We start from the raw sequence: 12,912 nt of genomic DNA on the forward strand, positions 1-12,912 counted from the left end.
ATATGAGAGAGAAAGAGAATGAGAAGTGGAGCAATTATGCTCGATTGGCCTTGGAGATAGGGCGTATACACGAGGTTAAAACATAAATAATCTTGGTCATAGTTGATACACTAGGAGTAGTATCAAATCGCCTGGAAAGACAATTGAAAAAACTACAAATCCCCGATGTTTTAGGTCCTGGATATGACCTTAAACTATATCCAGTGGTGAGGCCCTAGCTTGCGGGCTTTGGGGAGTGTGGAGCCACCCTTTAATTACCATTGCTCCCAGGTCCACTCTGACCCGGAGTGGTAGTACCTGTTAGGGTCACAACTATGGGTTAAATAGAAACCGACGTGAAAACAACAAATATATTCTATTAAAAAATCTTTGGATTTGGCATTAAATAACCTGAAAAAGGTTGATATGCCGTAAAACAAAAACAACCAACCAACCAACCCGATGTTTTAGGTGGCCTTCAGACCTCTGCTATTGTAGGTACCACCAACATCCTTAGAAAAATCCTTGATCTTTTAAGCTCCTGGTTTGGAGCCGGGATTAAGGGAAATCCTCTGGAAATGAATCCCACCCCTTTCCAGAGAGACGTTGATAAATGAAATCAGAATAATTATTTTTTATTTTGACTATTATTATTATTATTATTATTATTATTATTATCACTACTACTACTACTACTACTACTACTACTACTACTAATTATTATTATTAGTAGTATATATATATATATATATTAGCAGGAGGCACCTGAGGGATACTACTCTAACACAATAAAATATCAGTAAATAATCTGGGTTTGAATAATAAATTTATACAAATAATTATTTTGTAAATTTCCCTTCCTGTTCCCCGTTTCCCCTCTACCGACTCTACCGACATGCAGATATTTAAATGTGATGTGAACAAACATCTTGGCTGCATAACTCACGACTTAGGATGCCTCCTATACATCTGGTCTCATATCTCAATGGCAATTTGTCTTGTTTCGGAGTGAATAAAAGTTTTCAAATGTGTTACCACTCAATATGGAAGTCGGAGAAATACCAAAGGTGTCCGTTTTCCTATACATATATATTCCCGTTTTATATTACTGTCTTTTTTTTTATTTGTAATACACCTGTTATTCGGCCTAATCGCATATTTACCGATTTAAGCAACTTCCTGTTTTGGAAGTCATCCGTAGTAAACGGTACGACTTAATCTGAATAGCTCGGTCTTATTATGTTCCATGTATTTAATTTGTTTTAATTCATTATATAATTTTTTAAATTCACACACACACACACACACACACACACACACACACACACACACACACACACGCACACGCACACGCACACACACACACACACACACACACACACACATTCTCATTAAACATTCTTTTGGAGGTGACGAGATTCAAAGTGGCTAACGATATGGACTAACGATCTGGGTATTCCACGTTCGAATCTAATTGTTTCCAAAAAACCTTCACGTAATCCTTCCCGTAAGCACTTATATTTCTAGAAAGAATTCTGATTAAAAATATATCGAAGAAAACCAATGCAAGCAATAGAATCTTAAGATATAAAGATGAATCTTTATTTTAAAAAAAAAATTATTATCTTAAAAAATGCTTTCAATATGAATTATATCTGTAAATAAACATCTATTTTTAAAAATGCATCCATAGATGAGCATATTTCAATGAAAATCGATTTTTTCGGATATTCCTATGTGTTGACCTACATTTTGGTTAAGTTGAGGGTCTTCAGATTAAGTTACATCGGACAAGAAGTCGCTTGGATAGATAAATATGCGATTACGCCAATCGATTATTGGTTATCCTCAAGTTCAGCCTGTCTTTGTTTACTTATTTTCTGCTGACCGTTCTGCGTTTGTTTTTCTAATTTACTTTAACTTCAACCGTTAAATTGACATCTTTTATAGATTTTTGTGTATGCTGAAAACGAATATCACATTTACATTTGAAGCAGACAAATAGTTTTCTGAATATTAAGACCTTTATTATCCAATATAATCCATTAAGTTTACACTGTCAGCCATGTTTTCTTCCAACTGAACAAGTACTAATGCGCAAGCGCGTTACAAAACACGCTCTCCCATGTTAAGAATGGCAAAGGCCAATGAAATTAGTTAAGTAATATATTGGAAAAAATGTTTTTATATCCAGAAAAGTACGTGTCCGCCTCAAGTTTGACTGTGATATTCGTTTTTTAGCAGCCCCGAAAACCCAGAACATAGTCAGTGAGTGTTGAATTGCAGTTAAAGTACACATTTACTGAAGTCGATGCTAATTAATGTTTTTATTTACTTGCCTCTCCACAATAGCAGAGTTAGAAACAAGGTCAGTTTTTAATGTGGGGGAAAATCCCCCCCCCCCCAAATAAAAATTGTTTCGATCATGAAAAATTGTTTCGGTCATGAAAGATTTTCCTCCACTGATCGAAGATAGAAAAAGGTAAAGTGTAGCACCAGAACATATACTACACTGTGATCTTGATCTGAAGGGCAAGGAACTTCTGTTATGCCGAAAAAAAAGAAAGAAAAAAGACAAAGAAAAAAACAAAGAAACAAACAAAAAAAAACAATCAAGTTCGTTTGCTTATTTTAAAATTGGTAACCATTAATCAGAAGGGACTTTTCCAGGGCATCCATCGTGAAGCACAACGGTCAGTAGAAGACAGAAGTAGACAAAGACATGCATAACTTTGAGGATAACACACCTATTTTATTTTATAAATTGCAGGTGTTACGGATGCGGAAAAGAAAATTATAGTCGATCTTCATAATGAGATTAGGGCTGCGGTGTCACCCCCAGCTTGTGTGATGATGAAACTGGTAAGACACATTTTTTTTCACGTGAACATACTTTTTATGGATTCTTTTTTATTATTATTTTAATTCTGTTTCTTCAAAACTAAAATACAGGGCGTTCCACAAGTCATGACACGTTTGGACATTAAATATCTTAAAAACTATTAAGGATATAAAAAGAATACAGTATGGAACGATAAATTTGTCGCCCTAAAGAAAGCAACACTACAACTTTATTTTAAAACTTTTTTTAAAAAAATCAATTCAGGTAACTTGATTATGTAGTAGAGCTGACATATATTTAATGTAACCGACTTCAGCCTCAATTAACGCCTCGATACAAGTCCGGAACTGGGAGCATGTCTTTTCAACAAGTGCCGATAGGAGCTCGGCGAATACTTGGCGGATGGCGGCGATCAGGTTGGCTTTGGTGTTGTGGGAGGTTATGTTGGTGATGTTCTCGATGTATGACCAAACAAAGTAGCCCAACAAGTTCAGGTTGGGGGAGAAGGGAGCCAGTGAGAGAAGAGTACAAAGTCGTATCACTCCTTCTGGAGCCAAGCCTGGGTCTCTTTGGACTTGTAGGATGGCGCCGAGTCTTGCTACCATAAACGTGGCCGGAAACTTCATTGAGCTGTGTCCTCAAACGTTTAACTGTCTGGATTTGCATTTTGAGTGTGCTTACAAAGGTTCCGTTGTCATAACTTGAATCGCTAGAGAGCGTAAGTTGTACAGCGGCGCATCCCCGATCTCGCTTGAACATTGTATCACTTTCAGACCTGATAGAGAGCTCCTATCGCTCTTGGGATTTGGACATAAGTGGCAAACTAGTAGATGGTCTGCCACAACCCCCCCCAAAAAAAAAAACAAAAAAACAAAAACAAAACAAAACAAAAACAAAAAAACGGCTTTCATCAAACGGAAATGGAATATGTCGTCTTTTCTAGGGCAACAATTTTATCGTTCCACCGTGTATATACTCATTAATATTAAAGTTAAATGCATTACTTGTTTTGTTTTTTGTGTAACGTTTCGGTCGGTGTAGCACAAATAACACTCAAGATGAGAACAATAGTCCAAAACAAGTTCTTCTGGAAGTCTTCTTTTGCAATGGTGTTCATCTCCGCCGTTGCGTTCTGCGTCATCTCTTCTCTACTTCCAAAACAAAATCCTTTTAGCGGCGTCTTCAATTTTGAAAACAACCCGAAGTCGTGATAACTGGGGATGAGTTATGGGTGTACGGGTACGACCCATAAACAGAAAGAGAGTGGTCGCAATGGAAGCATCCCGCATCTTCAAGGCCGAGAAACCGCGACAGGAGCGAAGCAAAATCAAGGTGATGCTGACTATCTTCTTTGATATCCCTGGAATTGTGCATCATGAATACGTATTGGAAGGACGGACAATTACAAAGGAGTACTATCAAGATGTTTTTCGGCGTGTCTGTGACACAGTTCGGTGAAAAAGTCCAGACATGTGGACTGCGAAAATTTGGACACCGCAAGACGTCGACGCCCCCGTACATTCATCCCATTTGATCAAACATCTCTTTGCCAAACGTGGAATTCCAGTTGTTCGCCAACATCCCTACTCTCCAGACATGGCTCCTGCTACTTCTAGTTGTTTCTGAAATTGAAGACGCAAACTAAACGAACCTCGTTTTGAGAGTAGAGAAGAGATGATGCAGAACGCGACGGCGGAGATAAACACCATTCCAAAAGAAGATCCCAGAGGTGTTTCCAGCAGTAGAAGGATCGGTGGGCTAAGTGTGGACAAGCACAAGGGGTCTACCCTGTCAGGTATGTGGAATATTTTTTCTGGCCTAAGGTCGGATACTTTTTAGACGGGCCTCGTACAAATGTTTAAAATAAGTTGTTTTTTTTTTTTTTTTATAAAAAGAGAAGTGTTAATAAAAAAGCCATCATACATTATTTATGACAATTATATGTCATAAAAATTGCGAAAGACATGTATTATTTCAAAAAGACACCATTTATAGAAATCTATATCATAAAAATTCTCATTAGTTTTTTTTATCATGATAACACAAGTGTTAAAACAAAAATAAAACAAAAACTATTTATAGAAAGTTTATATATATATATATATATATATATATATATATATATATATATATATATATATATAAAATAAAACTGCTAAATCAACCCTGCTTCGGCGGAAAACAGGCAGAGAAAAAAATTGTTCGGTAAATATAACAGATGTAAAGAACAGAAATAATTAAAAAAAATGTGCATTAATTTTTTTCCCAAGTTTATTCCTCTACCGGGGAATACCGAAAGGGCTGCTCAGGCAATTTTTAAATCGGCAGAGTGCTTCTCCTTTCGGGGCGCTGGCTTTACTTTTACCACCTTCCCGAACTTGTGTTGCGTCTTGTGGTAGCAAAACCCATGAGTAACAATAAGATGGCTATAATGACTAAATTTGTTGCAATCAAAATTATCTGGGATGTTGATTGATTACAATCAATTTACATAGATATTGGTCAACATTTGGATACTGGTATTTGACTAGACGCGGCGGAAGAGGTGTAAGTTGTAATGAGTGTGTTTTAAGTGTGTTTTCAGGACCTGGCTTAACGCCTGCGATTGTTGGAAAAGGCGTGCGATGTTTGTAAACGAAAAGGACTGGTCAAACCGATACGACGACACGTTCTAAGGTTAATCAACGTTGTCTCGACAAAAACTGGTTCGAAAATATATATGTTTACGTGTTATGACGCATTTTATCATTCATACCCTCGAAAAACTGTTTCCGTTCAACCACTAATTCTACGACAAATACTGGTTGGAAAAAATATGTTTACTAGGATTTCGTATTGTTTTTTCTTTTCTTTTTTTTTAATCATCGGATCCTCATAGATACCGTTCCAGGGTCAACTAAAATTTTCTAAACAAATACTGGTTTAAAAATTTAAACACTCACTAGGATTTTGTATTTTGAGAGTTTTTGATCCTCGGACCTTCCCAACTTCGAGAAAACTTTCCAGGTTCAACTGATGATATCTTAGGAAAGACAGGTTAGAAAATAAATATTACTAGCCAAAATACCCAGCATTGTCTTTGGCCACATATAAAAACTAAATAGAATTTAAATACTATGTGTATCATCTTTGTATTAAATCTTCTATCTCTATTTCTCTGCCTCTCTCCCTTTTTTTAAGTCCCTAACAAAACCAGGCTCAGTTTACTCCTAACGAATAAATATATTTTCTAAATTTTAGATTTTATACATCTGGAGTGATGCCGATCAAGAAAATATAAATGTTGAGTTTTTGGTTAGTAGTTTTGGACTTTTGGCCGGACATACAGATATACAAACACACAGACAACTGCCATTTATATATTAGATTACATACACTGCATGTCGTATTTTTATCTCTCTATGTATTTTACATTTCAAGCCCTTTCCCTCTTCTGAGAAATCCGTTCCGGCTTAATAGTTAATCATTCAATGTTTGTAAAATGGATTTGTTTTTATTGCTCACCGATTTCTTGTTTCAGTACTGGGATGATGAGTTGGCTTTTCTGGCTCAAAAATGGGCAAATAACTGTAAATACCTTCACGATAAAACGCTGCAACGAACTGTTCCTGGTAAGTTTTACTTTGCTCGTATCAATTGCAATATTTCAATAATAATAATATGAGAGAGAAATGTTCATTGATGGCACTCGGGCATGTGAGCGCATGGTCTTTTCACACATGCGTGTGCTGCTTGTGCGTTCGACAAACGCCCACCTGCTGCACGCTTATTGCTGTTAAAGCATCCGCGCGAATGTGCGTTATGTGGAATCAAGCTGTAAGAGAAGGGAAGAAAGAATCAAAATGGCGAGCCCCCACAACTTTTATAACTAGCAGTCTCGCAAAGTGACGCAAAATCTTGCTGCTCATGTACAAAATCTCGCTGCTCGATTGCACAAAAGGAGGCCGCAGGGAGAACACAGAGAGACAATGTACGAGAATCCTTACTGACTGTTGTTGCGTGTTACTGAGTAACTTTGCTGTCTTAAAAAATTTTTTTTCATCTTTTTGTGTTTCAAAGTCTTTGTACATACGTATGTCTGCCTTCCTTCTTTTAACCGGCGCTTCTCTGGGTATGACCGTTGTTTTATATTACTGATCGTCCAGTGGCTTGATTTCAATTACTCTAGACGAATAAAATTCATGCATGAATGCAATGAAACTGTTGACGATTTAAAGATTTTATTGATCGGGGAAGATCCTTCGAAAGAGGGGAGAGACAGAAAGATTATTCCTTAAAAAGATATTCTAAGATTCTTCTTTTTTTTTATCTATAATATAAATCGCGCCTGTCTGTTTAAATGTATGTATGTATGTATGTATGTTTGTATGTCTACCTAAAACTTCGACAGAGGCGACGAATTGTAACGAGATCGGTATTGTTTTTAAACATGGCCCTTCGGACGACAAATATTGAAAAATTGGCTAAAAACATTAATTCCTTCCCCCTCAACTGGGCACTTTTCTACAAGGAGAGGTCGCTTTTTCGTCGATATTTTCGGAAGTCATTCCCTCTTTTTGATTGATTAGCCTTAATTTAAACCTTCGTCACTTTCGGTTTTGCGATGGCCGCAACGGCAAAGACGTCACATTTTTTTCACATACTTTTCCTCTTCCGCGGTACGGAATCGAGCCTGCCTGCCTATTTACACTTTTTGTTTTTTTGCTCAACACACACCTCTAAACACCCGGGCAACGCCTGACACCCAGGCTAGTAATATATACACTACAATTAATTCTTTCTTATCTAACTTAAGAATTTATTGATGGACAGACTCAACCGAGATTTTCCCAGATTTTTACATTGTTGATATATATGTACTATCTGCACACACCGTCGACTAATTGCTCTAAAACACTGTTTCAAACTCTAAAAACATGACCTAATATTTTACGTCATCACTTAGAGCTTTGCCGGGGACCAATGTCCTCACACAGCCTAGGAAGAGACTTTATCGGGAACTAGTGGTGGATACCAGGCACAGTGGAATTGGGCACCGGGGCGGGACTTTCTAAATAACTTGAAATTTTCCCTTACCTGGCGACTGGCCCGAAATGTGCTGCCCCTCTTTGTCAAACTTCACATCTACGAAGCAGATATCCAGGCCTGGTGTCAGTGCTGCGATGAACGCATGCTTGAAACAGTCAAGCATGTTTTTTACTATTGCAGCCGACTCCAGGGGCTTTTGGAGTATGTCAGAGAGGTAATGGCTCGCATTGATGCCGAGCGCCCGCTTGTCCTGGACGCAACATACTTTGTGAACAACATGGGTCCGCCGCTGCCCAGCGAGAAACGAACGTTTTTTTTCTGGCCATTCTAGCAGTAACGAGGATGGTGATTTGGATCATCTGCCTCAAAAAGGTCTACGAGGGAACATCTGTTCCAAATCGGGATCTGATTGTTTACTTAAAACATTTGCTTAAAGTGAAGATCAGATGCGATTGGAGGAGGTTGTCTTGAGTGGACTTCGATAAGGGGTGGGTGTATGACATTAGTTTTTGCATCTGTCGTGGAGCCAGATTTAAATTCGTGCCCCCCGTAAAGCATAGCACACGCGGTCCTGGTTCTTCGGAACCCATCCCGCTAGACTAGATTAGATCTAGACTCTTGAAAAAAAAAAAGATTCTTGACTGGTGATACAAATGAGATCCCGTTCATGTTTTGTTTTTTGGTATTAGAGAACCTCCGAGTTGGACCAACCTATGCACTAACTTCATTTTTTCCCTGGAATTCCACCACAAGGAGGTCACCTTACATCCCCATTTCCTCTCCTCAAATCCTCACCCCACTAATAAATCACCCCAATCCCAACTAGAGATCATCATGCCTATTTTCGGTTCCCCGGAAAACAGTGGGCGATCTATAACTTAGATCAAGGTCGCGAGGGGGCCATACTAACACACCCCACAAGGCATTATGTTTGTTTCATTTTTTTCTTTTATGAACTTTTCTTTAGCTTTGCCCCACTCTCCAGCAGGACCAATTTGTATATATATATATATATATATATATATATATATATATATATATATATATATATATATATATCCAAATTTAAAGACTTTTCCAACAAATGAATTGTTGAACTTTTTTCCTTCACACACACACACACACACACACACACACGCACGCACGCATTGCTTGGGAGAACCAGACCGTATCAGCCTCAAGAGACACTGAACCCTGTAAATGGTGTGGGAAGAGCACACACCCTTACAGCTCAAAAGGACAAAAGGGCTGCCCAACAGTAAAGATGACTTGTCACAATTGCGGTTTGACCGGACATTTAAAAAAGGTCTGCCGAAATTGTGACAGAGGTCCACCAACAGATCTACAGTGGGAGTGGTCGGAACAGAATCTAGAACTCTCACTACCCAAGGACACAAAAAGGGTCGTAACCAGATGATTTGCCAAGATGGACAAATAAAAATGAAAGGTGAAGCCAAACTGACATAACCAAAGGCCGTGCTGTACCTTATTTGGAACAAAAATAAGTTCCGAAGAGGTACTCCTGATCTAGCACCAACCCTGACAGTAGAGATAACTCCGATTCCAGAGGCCCATGTGGAATTCGGGCGCATCTACATAGGGCCAGCTGCCCTCCATACTCATCGGATTGATGCGATCGCAGACACTGGGGCACAGACATGCTCTAACGGACCAGAAATCAAAAACATTCTGAAGTTTCCAGACAAATATCTAGTACCGACCAGTCACTGAATTCGGGGAACTACAGAAAATCTACTAAACATAAAAGGTGTGATATTTTCTAAAATCAGAAGGATCCGTGGAATTATATACGTATAAAAAAATACATAAGATTTCTGCGTGTCCGAGTCAGCCCTAAAAGACCTTGGTCTGGTACCAGAGGATTTTCCAGAAACAACTTCACAGCAGAACGTGACAACTAGCGACGGCAAAAAGGCACCATGTGGGTGCCCACAAAGAACTAATGTCCCATCTAAGCTGGACAGTATCCCTTTTGCCCCTACGGAAGAAAACAGGTCCCGATTGGAACGATGGATGAAAGAGCATTTTCAGTTCAGTGCATTTAATGTATGCCCACATCAACGGCTGCAGGCGATGAAAGGAAAACCCATGGACATCACGTTCATACCGGGGGCCAAACCCTCAGCTGTTCACACCCCCATCCCGGTCCCACACCATTGGAAAAAAAGAGTCAAAGAGGACCTCGACCAAGACGTGGCATCGAGAATCATAGAACCTGTACCAGTGGGTACATCTACTACATGGTGCTCTAGAATGGTGGTTGCACCGAAAAAGGACGGGTCACCGAGGCGTACGGTAGACCTACAAAAGCTCAACGCCGCTCCTCTATGAGAAATCCATCATACAGTTTCCTTTCAACCAGGCATCGCTGGTGCCTGCAAAAACTAGAAAAACCGTCTTGGATGCATGGAATGGCTATCATAGCCTAACCCTGTTCTATCAGCAAAAGATGCAACTACCTTCATCATGAAATAGGGTAGATACCGTTATCTTCGGGCACCACAAAGATTCAAGCACCAGGAGACGCATATATAAGCAGGTTCGACAATATCACTGTAAATATGCCCAGGAAAACAAGATGTATAGACGATACGATACTATGGGGTGACTCTATTGAAACATTATTTTGGCATACTATGGGGTAACTAAATAACTGCAGCAAAAATGGTATCGTATTCAACCCCAAGAAATTTCACTCCGAGGAAAAAGAGATGAAATTTTTCCAGGTTCATGATAACGGAAGAAACCACCAAAAAAATAACTGAAGCAATGCGGAATTTTCTTACGCCAAAAATTATAATTGATAAGATCCTGGTTTGGAATGGTAAACCAGGAAGCCTACACTTTTTCTCAGGCCAAAGTAATGGCCCTGTTCCGGGAGCTGCTGAAGACAAAAAATCGAAAGTTCTACTGGGACAGTACACTCAATCGAATCTTCAAAGAGTCGAAAAGAAGGATCACAGAACAGATCGAGAACAGTGTAAGAACCTTCAAAGTGAACAGACCAACTTGCTTGTCGACGGCTTGAGATATTTTCTTTTTCAGAAGCACTGCAACTGTGCCACCGAAGCCGAACCGAAGTGTGGTGAGGACTACTGGAGGTTTACTAATGACGCAGAGTCCCGATACGCACCAGTTGAAGGAGAGGCATTGGCATTAGTCTACGGACTAACATGCCGCATGTTCGTTTTGGGATGCCCAGAGCTGTTACCGTGGACCATAAGCTCTTGGTGAAGATCTTCTAGGACAAAGCACTGGAGGACATAAAGAAACCAAGACTGTTCAACTTCAAAGAACGGTCCTTGATGTACAAATATCGAATAAAGCATCTCCCTGGCAAACTCAATGCGGCACGAGACTGTACATCGAGATGCTCAGTAACGTTAAGCCAGGGGGAAGCAAACGAAAAGGACATCGCACAAACCATGGATAGTGCCATAAGAGCGTCATATAACTCCACCTATGAGCAGGATCCCAAATTAAGGGCAATAACATGGGACAGGATTGTGGCTGCAGCTGCTACTGACTAGGAATACCGTACCCTCTCCGAATTCATGCAAAATGGTTTCCCTAAATCTTGGAACGAACTGCCGGAGACAATTCGCCGGTTTAGGCATATGAAAGAGGAATTATATTGCTTGGAAGAGGTGACGATAATGGAAAATAAAATCCTCATACCCAGAAAACTACGTGCGGAGGTACTGGAATCGCTCCATTCGGCGCATCAGGGCGTCAGTGGAATGTTGGCAAATATAAATGTAATGTAAAGGCAAGTTTCGCGACGGTGTCATTGTTAGTCATCATAACGCTTTCGGTTAGTTGAACAGTGTAATTCCGGACATCCATCGGAGTATTTTTGGTTCCATAATTAACAAATTTTTGTCCGATTTTCCTCGTTGTCGGCAAGAACCCAGAGCTATATAAAGCAACAGGTTTCATAACAGTCCTGTAGTTCTTCGATTTTAGACTGTCGATGATCTTACAATCACAGAAGAGAATTTTAGATAAATTGACTCCACATTTAGTGGGGAAATCTCTTCTGTACTCTATAGCTTTTTATTTTCAGAGAAAAAATGTTGCTAGTCTTTCTCTGCTTAAGTGTTATTTCTATGGAAAAAAAAACTCCACTCACTTGTTCATCCGTATAAAACACTGACAGCAAGAACTTGACTGCAAAGAACCTCCTATTCTTCCTCTGTCTACCTAAAACCAAACGAACTATCAACAGACCGAGTTTCTTTCCAGAAATTTACAATATGTTGAACACATTATCACGGGACAGCTACTCTTCAGTATAGAACATGCCAACAAATACTTCTCGATCCGTCTTTAAAGTAACAAATTTTTTTCCCTCCATCCATCGTTTTCCATCATCTTACAGTGCTTTTCAGCATCGGACTCGGCCATGGTATTTCTCGAGCAGCGACCAATATGAGCAAAATGTGCCAAAATGGTAGATATTTTCTAGAAGTTTTCTAGATATTTTCTAGAAATCATATAATGGATTTTGGACAAAATGTGCCAAAAATGGTAGATATTTTCTAGAAGTTTTCTAGATATTTTCTAGAAATCATGTAATGGATTTTGGACAAAACTGGAATGAGGATTCTAGAAATAAAGTTTGGTTGTAAGTTTAAAATGTGTTGCTAAACTGTTCTGCTTGACGAAATTAAACTTACCCGCCCTAGGACGGGTATTCTACTATCAGGCTGACAAGATTGTTCTTGTGTTTTTTAATATTTAAATTCAGATGAACATATCTCGGCTCAAACAAATATTTATTGATTGAAATAAGCACTATTCGAATCAACACATTTTTGCCAACGCAAAACAAGTGTATTTATGCCAGTAATCTAAAAATTTTGCGTTCTGATGACGATGAAGTCGCTGAAGGCGTTTTTGACATCGCTTAGGTTTTTAAAGTTGCAGATAGTTTTCGAGATGCTTAAAAAAAGTGGTAGCCAGTAAGGAGGGGGGTCTGGAGAGTATGAGGGATAAGGCAGAGTTTCGTTGCCCAATTCATTTAACTTCTGCATGGTTGG

General features: G+C 39.1%; 1 protein-coding gene across 1 annotated transcript in view; it reads left to right on the plus strand.

Moving 5' to 3' along the window:
* The window catches only part of LOC145260469 (cysteine-rich venom protein latisemin-like), a 63,643-nt gene that overhangs the window by 14,201 nt on the left and 36,530 nt on the right, over positions 1-12,912 (plus strand). Inside the window, exons 5-6 of the mRNA XM_080118557.1 lie at positions 2,750-2,841; positions 6,342-6,432. Of these exons, the coding sequence (XP_079974683.1) occupies positions 2,750-2,841; positions 6,342-6,432 (183 nt within the window). The remainder of the gene's footprint in view (positions 1-2,749; positions 2,842-6,341; positions 6,433-12,912) is intronic.

Source organism: Euprymna scolopes, chromosome 36, assembly GCF_053919585.1.
Source record: "Euprymna scolopes isolate OS-2025 chromosome 36, ASM5391958v1, whole genome shotgun sequence".
Lineage (NCBI taxonomy): Eukaryota > Metazoa > Mollusca > Cephalopoda > Sepiida > Sepiolidae > Euprymna > Euprymna scolopes.